The 12868-nt window shown below is 37.4% G+C and overlaps 1 protein-coding gene across 5 annotated transcripts in view; it reads right to left on the bottom strand.

Annotated features, from left to right (window-relative positions):
- LOC127446011 (thymocyte selection-associated high mobility group box protein TOX-like) overlaps positions 1 to 12868 on the bottom strand; it is a 177966-nt gene that overhangs the window by 145720 nt on the left and 19378 nt on the right. The window contains exon 1 of one of the 5 annotated variants that reach the window (XM_051706606.1): positions 11840 to 11983. The exons of the other annotated variants lie outside the window; for them this stretch is intronic. Within the exon in view, the coding sequence (XP_051562566.1) occupies positions 11840 to 11845 (6 nt within the window). The 5' untranslated portion in view covers positions 11846 to 11983. Of the gene's footprint in view, positions 1 to 11839; positions 11984 to 12868 lie in introns of those variants that run through there. 5 annotated transcript variants of the gene reach the window in all.

Genomic DNA, 12868 nt, shown 5'->3' with positions numbered 1-12868 from the left:
ATCAGTCCTATCTGTAAAACACTTGGGGACGAGTTATACAGTATGTGCTGTGTATGTTGTATACACAATACCCAAGTATATACTTAACACTGGTTGCTGTGGGAATCACTGACAGACATTAAATTTGAATGTTTGTCTCTACTGTACGCAAACACTGGCTGTGTTTGCATGTGTTCCACCTTTTGCATACATTTAAATTGATCAACATCATATAACATTTCATATATTGTACATACAGTACAAGATAAACATTAGTATATTATTAATAATTAGTGGTGTTTGCTAAATTAAGCATCACCATTACTATAGCTCATAGTATACTTAGAGTTATGGTAAGTAATTTAAAAGTAAAAGATTAGAAGTATAATGAAAGTGGTCTCATCCAAGACCGTGAGAATAAGGCACCTGTTAATGCAAAAAATAACACAAAAGTTACAAATGACAGATACAAATATTATAATGATTAAAAGATGTGGGTGAACTCTTTTGACTTGGGAAAGTAAGAAACCACCTAGCAACCACCCACAACGCCCTAGCAACCACCAATAAAAATCTAAGCAACCACCCAAAAAACATCAGGCGCTGAATAGCAACACCCTAGTAATCACCCACAACACCCTGGCAACCACCAATAAATGCCCTAACAACTACCCAGAAAACACAACATAGCAGCACCCTAGTATTACCCTACAACACCCTAGCAACCAGCAATATACGTCCTAGCATCCACTCAAAAATCCTTATGCACCACATAGCAACGCCCTACTAATCACCCACAACACCCTAGCAACCACCAATAAATGCCCTAGCAACCACCCAGAAAACCTTTGGCACCGCATAGCAACACCCTAGTAATCACCCACAACACCCAAACAACCACTAACAAATTCCCTAGCAACCAACAATAAAAATGTAGGCACTATATAGCAGTGCCCAAGTAATCACCCACAACACCCTGTCAACCACCAATAAAAGCTTAGGTACAGCATAGCAGCATTAATCACCCACAACACCCTAGCAACCACCAATAAATGCCTTAGCAACCACCCAGAAAACACAGCATAGCAACGTCCTAGTATTAACCCACAACACCCTAGCAACCAGCAATAAACTCCCAAGCAACCATCCAGAAAACTTTTGGTACCAAATAGCAGTGCCCTAGTAATCACCCACAACACCCTGGCAAATAACATTAAATGCCCTAGCAACCATCCAGAAAATGTTAAGCAGCGCATAGCAATGCCCTAGTAATAACCCAAAGCACCCTAGCAAATAACATTAAATGCCCTAACAAGCATCCAGAAAACTTTAGGCACAACAAGCAATGCCCTAATAATCACCCACAACACCCTAGCATCCAGCCAGAAAACACAGCATAGCAACGTCCTAGTAATCACCCACAACACCCTATCAACCAGCAATAAACACCCTGGCAACCACCCAAAAAAACGTAGATACCACATACGGTAACAGTACCTTAGTAATCACCCACAACACCCTAGAAAACACAGAATGGCAATGCCCTAGTAATCACCAACAACACCCTATCAACCAGCAATTAACACCCTAGCAACCACCCAAAAAACCCAAAAAACCTAAGATACCACATAACAGCACCTAGCATCACTTTTGCATAGACAAACACCACTTACATTTCCTAGTAATTCACATACACGTTTTGGTCTACATTAAAAGCTCTAGTGTGACAGCACCCTTAAAGTGATCAACAAAATATAACCTTAACAATAGCCCTATTCGGACAGCAATTATTTTACATGGGGACATGGGGTAATTCCATCATTTACAGGGGGTAGTCAGTGATTTTATTGCTGTCCGAATCTGAAATGTCTGTGTTTTTCTCCCACCTCCCACAAGAAAATTTCCGGCCAAATTAACTACTGTTTTTTGACAAACACCAAGGTCATGTGGTAATTTAATTGCCGTCCGAATCCACATCTCTGAGTTTATAATCCGTTTTTGAAATCCTTTTTGACCACTGCTAAGTGCCGTACGGTTGCGCTGTGAGTGGTAACAGATCTGGCGGTAATGGACAGTTGTGAAAGATGGAGGATTGTGTAACAGAAATTTTTGAAATAATTCACAATAATAAAATTACATCGCCACTCCACCACAGTGAGTGGAAACTCTTAAGTAGAACGGAAAGAAAAACAAGAACCAGATCACGTAAACTTTTGAAATGGTCCGCTATTATGGCAGCAATGTAATAAAAGTGTAATATATCACATTGTAATGTAGAAATGTTTACTAAATACATTTATACATAGGTCTTGATGACTACTCGTTTATTCGTGTCGAGTAGTCCCAGAAAAGTTGCCGCTTTAATGTCTATCTTATTTAAAAGGTTGAATTTCCACCTCCACTTTTTAAACATTGACAGATAATTGATGCGGGTTCCGAAACATACGTACCCCAATTGACAGATTTATTTGGATGCGTTGATAAACAGTCTTGTCCTTACAGTTTCTTGATTCGTTTAATTGCTCTTCACAAGAATTTTGGACTGCTCCGTATGCGGTTCCCTCATGCTTTAACATTTTTATTTTTGCTGAGTGACTCCAGCCAGGTCTCCTAAGCAACCAAATTGGCCCGGTTGCTAGGGAGGGTAGAGTCACATGGGGTAACCTCCTCGTGGTCACTATAATGTGGTTCGTTCTCGGTGGGGCGCATGGTAAGTTGAGTGCGGATGCCGCGGTGGGTGGCGTGAAGCCTCCACACGTGCTATGTCTCCGTGGTGACGCGCTCAACAAACCACGTGATAAGATGCGCGGGTTGACGGTCTCAGACGCGGAGGCAACTGAGATTCGTCCTCCGCCACCCGGATTGAGGCGAATCACTACGCCACCACGAGGACTTAGAGCGCATTGGGAATTGGGCATTTCAAATGCGCATTTCAAATAGCATAATTCCAAACATATTTAAACGCAAATACAGAGGACACAGTTTGTGGAGTGATGATTTTTTCCATATAACAAGCGCAGCTGCAATCATGTGATCGACAAAAAGTATCGCTCGTCCCCCGTGATTTAATTGTCATCCGAACACATGAGTTTTATCATAGAGGAGCCATGAAAATGTACTTTTACAGACGTCACCCTGAGAAACAATTGCCGTCCGAATAGGGCTAATAACAATACTGTATCTATGTCAACCAAATTTGTGTTCATACTACAGTCAAAAGCCCTATTCGGATGGCAATTGTTTCTCAAAATGGTTTTCTTATGTTTTATCTAACATGGTGGGAATTCAACCTTTTAAATAAGATAGACATTAACCCGGCAAATTTTCTGGGACTACTTGACCTGTATAAACGAGTAGTCATCAAGCCATATGTATAAATGTATTTAGTAAACATTTCTATATTAAAATGTGATATATTACAATTTTATTACATTGCTACTGTAATTTTATTATTATTAATTATTTCAAAAATTTCTGTTACACAATCCTCCAACTTTCACAACTGTCTATTACTGCCAGTGCTGTTACCATGCGGCTTTTGGATTATAAACTCAGAGATGTGGATTTGGACTGTAATTAAATTACCACATGACCTTGGTGTTTGTCAGAAAACAGTAGGTAATGTGGCTGGGAATTTTCTCGTGGGAGGTGGGAGAAAAACACAGACATTTCGATTTCAGACGGCAGTAAAATCACTGACTAGCCCCTGTAAATGCTGGAATTACCTCACGTCCCCATGTAAAATAATTGCCGTCTGACTAGGGCTTTTTTACTTTTTGCTCTGAAAATTCTGGTAACCTAGAATTACAGTCTAGATATTTTGCATCAAACATGGATTTTCCCGTCCATTTTATTCCCCTAGACTGAACGCAGCGTGACTGTGTGTGCTGAGAGTGAATTTTGGCTGAAATGGGTTTGAAAGCACTAATTGATTTGACAGGACAAGTACACTAGAAAGCTATTACTGTGGCGAGAGTGAAGAAAATAGACTGCACTGCTACATTTGCAGATGTATATTGTTTCTTTAATAATTTTCTCTCTCTCCTCGTTTTTAATTTTTCCCCGCAGTGCACGTGACCCTTTTTCTAAAAGTACAACTGCAGCAGGTTGCGCTTTGTGTCTGTTTAAGGATGCAAATTCTCACCATTGCTGCGAGTCTGGTCGAATAATTGGAGGCTGTGATGACATGAAATTAAATCATATGTAGAAACGTGAAAAACAAAACAAAACATAGATTTAGATACCATAAACCACCTTACTTGAGGTTAACTGGTGATTATTTTTGTGCATATTTAAATGCAGGTCATTATAAAGTCTTAATACTTTTAATACTATACTGCATTGACATGGTGATCTCATTAGTATTTATACGTACTGTAAAGTGTATGTATGTAACTTTATCTTTACGAAACGTCTGATTATTGTTGGAACTGGAACTGCCTGAACCTTTGCGAAGAACCGCTTCTAAAATGCATTTACCCCTATAACGCAGTGTGTATCAAATATGATCCACAATGTTTGATGGCTCTGTTCAAGCTGACGAGCCAAACAACGTATGGTATGTAAGTTTCACAGGTTTATGGCACCATCTAGTGGTTATTTGTGAAAAAAGTGGTTTCAATGTTTATATCGATCTATTTAAAATTGCAGTGGACTTGCGCGAGAAGTGACTCTTATGTTGGGATAAATGACAGCTTAATTTTAATAAAGTAAATGTGACAGTAATGATTATATTGTAACTGATATTTTAAAATGAGTATTTACTGAATATAAGCAACTTGTGCTTGATTAAAAGTTTGTATATTATTTTATTGAAAAAACCCCTTTGAAATCCACATATCAAATATGATACAACAGACTTTTGAGGAATATCTCTCAATCATCATTACATTACATTCATGCACACCACCAAAAACATCACAGAGCTTTGAAAATTCTGACATATACATGTTATAAGATATATTTAAAGTGTGAACTAATATGTCAGTGTATTTTCATATATGCGGCCTGCTCTGTCATTATAAAGATCTCATTATTTTACATTAAAAGCTATTATGATGTCATCTTACCATAAGTTCATGAGACCCAGTGAAATAAGTTTTACAATTTCCCTTATTTAAATGTCAATATAGTGTTTGGTGCATAAAAAACATGTTACATGTTTATTTAAAAAAGTATATTTGATTCATATTGTATTTGATGTGCTGAATTGAACTGTGATACATTTCAGTCCATATTTATAGACTAAGGAGAGGAAGTTGTCATGGCCAAACTCTCAAACATTTGGTATCTCTGAAAAGCCCAGAGAGTCCTCTGATAATACCCCAAGATTTACCACTTTACAAGATTTAAAACTTACATAACAAATGTCCTACACAGAAATGAATTGCTGGAGGATATTGACCTTCAAATATGATACATAAAAAAAAATAATAAAAAAAACATGATTTTTTTTTTATGATTTCTTTTTATAGTTTGTCTAATGGTACTAAAAACAGTTTAATGTCAAAAATTTGTATTTTTTGACAATTCTTTCATATGTCAGGCTTTACAGGGTTAATACTGATTAGGGTTGCTCCGATACCCAAATTTTGGCTTTGGTACGATACCAGCCCTAGTACATCGGTATCAATACTAAATCAATACTATAATCAACAAATAAAAAGCCTCAGATTTTATATATATATATATATATATATATTATTTTTTATTTATTTATTTATTTTTTTTTCAAAACATTGCAATTTTATTTTTGGTCAAATAAAATGATGCACAACAGAGCTTCACAGTATTATTGAAAACATTAATGAAAAAAAATCTGATTACCTGTGGCACAAGGCTGCTTGCATTCCTGATATTGCTTACAGATAATAATAATAATAATAATAATGCAACCATTTAATATTACATAATTGTCATTATGAGTATTATTGCTACTTTTTGAATATTAACTTTTTATATAGTAGTTATGTTGTTCTGTCTTTAATTTCAACCATCCATTTGAATAGATCGTTCATGTTAGCGGGACTTTTATTTTGACAGAACTTTGAGTTCTTCCTGTTTTTGATGGATTAGTTATACCAAGCTTTCAGTTAATGCTGGGATAATCCCGTTGTGACTCTCGAGCTGAAATCCCCGAGCTGCACTGGAGGAGTTCACTTAAGTGTTAACAGCCGTTTATACTATAAACACACTGCATGAAAATTAAGCACCAGTAGTGTGTGTTGAGTTTGTGTGTGTGTGTGAGCATGCGTGTGTGTGTGTGTGTGTGTGGGAATCATATGACAGTGCAGATCGGCACCTCTTGTTCTTTCTTTAGCGTGCAGCACATGTGACTATATTTTATTTAATTAAATTACATCCTTCTGCTGTTTAATCATCACACTCAGCCATATCCAGAGGTTTTTTATTTTATTTTCAAATTGTCATTGATTTCATCTCAAATTTGTCACATCTCATATCATTTTGCTAATGACAGCATACGGTAATATGGTACCGAAATTAGCAACAATATGATATTGTACCGTTTTAATTTGTTTGGTTTCGCGATACTTCGTTAGTACCGGTAAACCGCGCAACTCAAATACTGATTTAATGACACAATCCCATAGCAGGACTTTCATTTACCAGTAAATGACGGAGAAACTTTGTCAAAGAAAAACCTTATTAGTGGCAAATGTATTTATAAATGTTGCGAGTGGGCAGCTCTTTGCTTTTAAAATTCCTGAGGTCGATCTGAAAACACAGATACAGCCGTAGTGTTCTTGTTTTTAGAACAAGGCATCAGTTTTTCCCTGAGATGGCTCTTTCCATTCATTCATGGAACGCGGGGGCCTCTCCGTGACTCAAAAAAGGGTCCGTGTTTATTTTCACAGGTCTGTCATTCAATTTTCCCATGTTAAGATGAGTCGTTTTGCTAATGCAATGATATAACCCCAGAGAGTTGCAATGGGCCCCTCGTTCTGACAAAATAATCAGGCGTACGTCATGAATCGTTCAACTCAAAAGTCTCAACATTTTGCTGTAACGTGGACCAAAGAGGGTTGTTAGTTTTGGGTTTGATTTCAGTGTGATGAGATAAAAATACTACGTACAGCCAAGTAATACGAAACAATAAATAAACGAAATGTTGACCATTGCATTGCCTTTGCGTCTGCACGCAAAAATGAACATATGTCTTCAGATTTACAAACGAATGACTCTTATGAGCTGGTTCTTTTAATGAATCAGTCAAAATGAATCATGAGTTATTGGTTTTAATCATTCTAATGAACTACCCTCGAATCCCTCGCTACAAAAACAGAATTCTGTGGGATGGCAGTTTTCAGCTGGTGTGTCGCGAACCAAAAACGATTCGCAGGTCTATTCCGACAGAGTTGCGAACAGCAGGGGGGAACAATAGAAATGCAGAAAAAACTGTAAATGCAATATACTATGTACCATTTAACCATTTAATTGCATGTAGTTAGGGTAGCACAATAGAATTGCTAATAAATCGTTTTTATCTTTTTGACGATTTATCCCATTTGTTTTGACGTTAACGTCAAAGGCTGGGCATTCAGTCAAACGCTACTTCACTACACAAGGTAAATAAAAAGACTAAATTAAATACAGATTCATTTCCCATGAGGATAAACAAGGTTTGTGCCAACCACAGTTAGTTTTGTGCTAACCACTGAAATCAAAGAGACATTCATCTAGTTTCCATCCACACTTTGCACATTTGTGTTTTGTTATCGACAAAGTAAAACTGTGTAAAAAAATGTTTGCGAAATTTGCTGTCTCTTGTTCATTTCCATTCAAATGGCCTTTTACTGATGAAATGGTGTGCGTCATGACATCATTCTCATGACGTCATTTCTGCATATCGCTGCCCCCTTCTGCATATCGCTGCGCCGCTTTGTGGCGCGTTCTGCATAACGTGGAGGCCCATGCGGCCCCATTTCAAGGCTGGCCCACCGGGAAATGTCCCGGTTTTCCCAATGGCCAGTCCGTGCCTGGCCCCGATGTCCTCACATTTGTGTAAAATGGAGAGAGAGAGAGAGTACTGATGTAATTTATTCAAATTGGCCAGCTTACTGTCATTTTAATTTCACATAATAGCAACTGTAATGCCCAATTCCCAATGTGCTTTTAAGTCCTCGTGGTCGCATAGTGATTCGCCTCAGTCCGGGTGGCGGAGGACGAATCACAGTTGCCTCCGCGTCTGAGACCATCAACCCGCGCATCTTATCACGTGGCTTGTTGAGCGTGTTGCCACGGAGACATAGCGCATTTGGAGGCTTCACACCATCCACTGCAGCAACCACGCTCAACTCACCACGCGCCCCACCGAGAGCAAACCACATTATAGCGATCATGAGGAGTTTACCCCATGTGACTCTACCCTCCCTAGCAACCGGGCCAATTTGGTTGCTTAGGAGACCTGGCTGGAGTCACTCAGCACGCCCTGGGATTTGAACTAGCGAGCTAGCGAACTCCAGGGGTGGTAGCCAGCGTATTTTACAAATGAGCTACCCAGGCCCGAATTTCGGTGTCTTAATATAACTTTTGGTAGCCTATAATATCACCCCATATAGCTGTGCTATTTATGACTTTATTTATCTGTCTCTGTACTCTTGTTATGATTTATTTCATTTAAGTTAATTACTTCCTCCATATCTCTTTTTTCTTATGTCTGTTTTTATCTGTATATTAATTATTTTGGCACTTTTTTATTCCCTTCAGAGCTGAATTGTATTTTTTTATTTTTTTGTTCCGAAAACTTGTGTCTTATTGCAATACAATAAAAAAGAAGCGTGTTTTTTTATGGTCAACATTCACTTCAGACAGTGTTGTTGACTTGGACTTGACTTGGACTCGAGTCACAAATTTGATGACTTGCGACTCGACTCAGACTTTGACAACAATGACTTGCGACTTGACTTGGACTCAAGCCCTCTGTTTTGGAAAGACTTTATACCTTCTAAAACCAAAGTTCAGAGTTGTACATTTAAAAATGTGCAGCAAATCAATGATTCATTTCCCCAATAAACAATTTGTTTGATTTTATTAAATCTGCATTTCTACGCTCCACATTCAACCAATCGGACAACCAGCCAATCAACCTCCACGAGAGTAGGACCAAGTTTGAAGATTTATATTGATGCGCTAACACTATTTTCGCAAAAAAAAATCCTTGGATGGAAACGTAGTTATTTAGATACCAAAATTTTCACTTTTCCCATTAAGCTTATGTCATGTTAATAATTTAACATATTGTTGGGCATGTGCAGTTCACTGTAATATTAATACATTTAAATTTTTGTTTACTTTTGTAGTATAAATGATTTTGTTGATGGGTCACCACTTGATGTCCAATGTAAAATCTGGTTCCGGAAAGCAAAACCAGCTGAAAGCCACTACTGTAGGAAACACTGGTTTAAAGCATTACTAAAAAAAAAAAAAAAAAAAAATATATATATATATATATATATATATATATATATATATATATATAATTATTATTATTATTAGTATTATTATTATTATTTATTTTTTTATTTTTTTTATTTTTTTTCTGCAAGCTTGCTTCATAGTTTCCAGCAAAAGTCTGGCACTGGGAAAGGCAGAGCCTCATTAAGGGTTTATAACCCAACCACAACATCAATAGCACGGATAAAAAAAAGAGAGAAGAAAGATTACAGTAAGACCCGGCTTACAGTGCCGAACAGCCCGTACCTTTGAAATGTCAAGAGGAGGGAGGAGGTGAGCCCGTCACAAAACTCATTTAAAAAAACTCGTACCTGGAATGGAGCAATACAAATATTCAAGTGCACTTTAGCCCTGGAGGTATATTTAAAAAATAAACTCCACACGCTGCGGTTCAGCGCATGAAATGGAATCATGCGCTTTGGCACGCAGCCAGTTGGGAACATTCCAGACTATCAAACAACCTGCAAAATGTGCAACGATTTTTTTACACTACATGAGAGCTTAATCAGGCAAAAATATCCCTAAAATAGGAGTCGTTCAATAATCTGTCAATTTGTGTTGTGCCTTACGCCCCCCCTCCATTTCCTAATCTCAATTGACAGCAGGCGAATAAATTAGTAGCATTAAAAAAAATAATAATTAAGTAAATATTTTTAAAGAAACTTCATTGCAACAAACCAAAACACATCTGGTTGGTCCAAACTGAAGCGACGTCTGGCTTTGCTGATTAGCTGTCTTTAAAAACGCAATTATAAAACTGTTAAGAGATTTCGAAGTGTTTAGCAACAGCCTGCCAAAAGCTGTCTGCCGAAAAGGACCCGGTTGAGACCAGCTGCGAGCTGCAGCAATGCCATTTTCAACTGGCACTTTTAATATGAAGTTTACCCTCCGCTGTAACCACGTCTAGAAAAACAAACAGTTTATCTTGTTTTCACCATGGGTCAGAGCTTCAGAAGAAACTGCAAAATACAATGGCTGCCAAAGGTGTTTTCAAGTAGCAAGTTCCTGCGGTTTGAAATAATTGCAAACATGCTGCGTACAGTTATGACAGTAACTAGCACAGCGTTTGATTGGAAGAGAGTAAGGGTAACTAGAAGCCCAGTAGATTCATATTTGGCTGAGATTTTCTCAGTTTAAATGCAACATGATAAACACAGAGCTACTCATTGAAGAAAATGATTGTATTGTGAGCTAAAAAGTGATCAAAATTGGAGTTATTCTCAAACAGAATGCAGTAATATTCAAGCTAGGCTTCCCTGCCCCAAATCTGCAGCCAATTAGGGCTACTAAGCGATTACAAATCAAACACACACACACACACACACACACACACACACACAGAGTCAATTTACTAGCCATGCGTTTAAAGGCCCAGGGCTCATTGTCCTCAGGCAATATATCTAGCTTCATTCTACCATTCCTAACAGTGTTAGAGGGCAACATTGCCTGGCCACTTTTTCAGCCGTCTTGGTTCCATTAATTTTTCCATCTGGATTTCTTAAAATCCTTCATAAAAGAGCTTTTAGACGTGAACACAAAGCAACCAGCTCTGACGTAAATCACAACATAACAAAATTTGATTTGAAACATGAAAATAGGTACGTCTTTAATGAGGAACGCAATGCGAATGACGTAATCGAATTAAAAACAATGGAAAAATATAAAACTATTCATTCAAACTTGTTGGTTACAAGTATAAAAACAATAGATTTTAAGTTTATTGCAAAATAATCCGAAATATGCATATTTATCCAGAAATAAATATATACTATAATTTGAGAGTGTTTGGCGAGTGCTGCAGAGCTCTTTTGGCGCACTTTGTTGGCCGCAATTCTCTGATTGTTCAGGATCATGGGTAGTGTATTTCTTTACTAGGAATTTGGCTATTAAACATGATTTTGGAAAAATTATGCAGACCGATGGCTTTAACAGAAGCATATACCATCAATTAACAACAACTGAGCTCACGGCAGGTCTGTCTTTAAAGGTTTAAAGGTTATCGTTAAAAATTAATTTGCCTATGGAGAAAATGAATGGGGTTTTTACTTTCGAAACCAGACTGTTGCACTCTACTGACTCATTGCTGTCTATTATTAGTAATAATATATAATATAATATAATTTATGAGAAATATCTGAAACTTAAGAACTTCATGAATTCTTCTGAGCTATGAAAGAGCAACATCTGAGCAATACAAATTTTCTCCGGACACACATATTTAAACATATCAAATTCAGTTCCTGTTTTGTTGCTAATTAAATTTATTCCCTTATTAAATCTTTATAATCCATAATGTCTGCCGTTCCAGCTGCAGTCTGTGGCTCCAACCTTCCCTAAACGCTCCGTATTTACCTCGCAATGAGTGAAACGATTGCAAATTGCTTACCAACATGCAGTGGGCTTGATAAAGACAGCCGTCAGTTCCTCTGCCATAGTTTCTTTATGGTGTATGTGATTACAAACTGCAACCCACACGCTCTTACAATCTGTCACGCAGCCATACAGAGAGAGAAAGAGAGAGACAGAGAGAGAGACAGAGGCAGATTCCAGTGTCTTTGTGTCAAAGATTAGGAGCTGGAATGGAGAACTCATTGTTTGCTCTGTGATCATATATTATCTTAACTACAACAACACAATAGATTCCACATCAGTGCACGCACACACACACACAAACACACATCCTAGAGAAATTTGTAATTTTTTAAAACTTTCATAGCTGTTTCATTTAAGTATCAACCTTGTCTAGGATGTTTCTCCTAAAATTTTAAATAATAATAATAATTAGAGGTAGATCGATTTATCAGTTTTACCGATTAATCGGTGCTGATAGTTGCTTTTTGGAACTATCAGTTATTGGCAAAATCCATGCTGATAGTTGCTTTTAGTTTTTTCATAATTTTGTACTTTCAAAGTTAGAGTCCCAGGTGTGTTTTACCGATTAATCGGTGCCGATAGTTGCTTTTTGGAACTATCGGTTAACGGCAAAATCTATGCCGATAGTTGCTATTAGTTTTTTCATAATTTCGTACTTTCAAAGTAAGAGTCCCAGGTGTGTTTTACCGATTAATCGGTGCCGTTAGTTGCTTTTTGGAACTATCGGTTAACGGCAAAATCTATGCCGATATTTGCTTTTAGTTTTTTCATAATTTCGTACTTTCAAAGTAAGAGTCCCAGGTGTGTTTTACCGATTAATCGGTGCCGATAGTTGCTTTTTGGAACTATTGGTTAATGGCAAAATCTATGCCGATAGTTGCTTATAGTTTTTTCATAATTTCGTACTTTCAAAGTTAGAGTCCCAGGTGTGTTTTACCGATTAATCGGTGCCGATAGTTGCTTTTTGGAACTATTGGTTAATGGCAAAATCTATGCCGATAGTTGCTTATAGTTTTTTCATAATTTCGTACTTTCAAAGTAA

The sequence above is a fragment of the Myxocyprinus asiaticus genome, chromosome 9 (assembly GCF_019703515.2).
Source record: "Myxocyprinus asiaticus isolate MX2 ecotype Aquarium Trade chromosome 9, UBuf_Myxa_2, whole genome shotgun sequence".
Classification (NCBI taxonomy): domain Eukaryota; kingdom Metazoa; phylum Chordata; class Actinopteri; order Cypriniformes; family Catostomidae; genus Myxocyprinus; species Myxocyprinus asiaticus.
The sequence above is the reverse complement of the archived record's forward strand: the minus strand, read 5'-3'. Positions and strand labels throughout refer to the sequence as shown.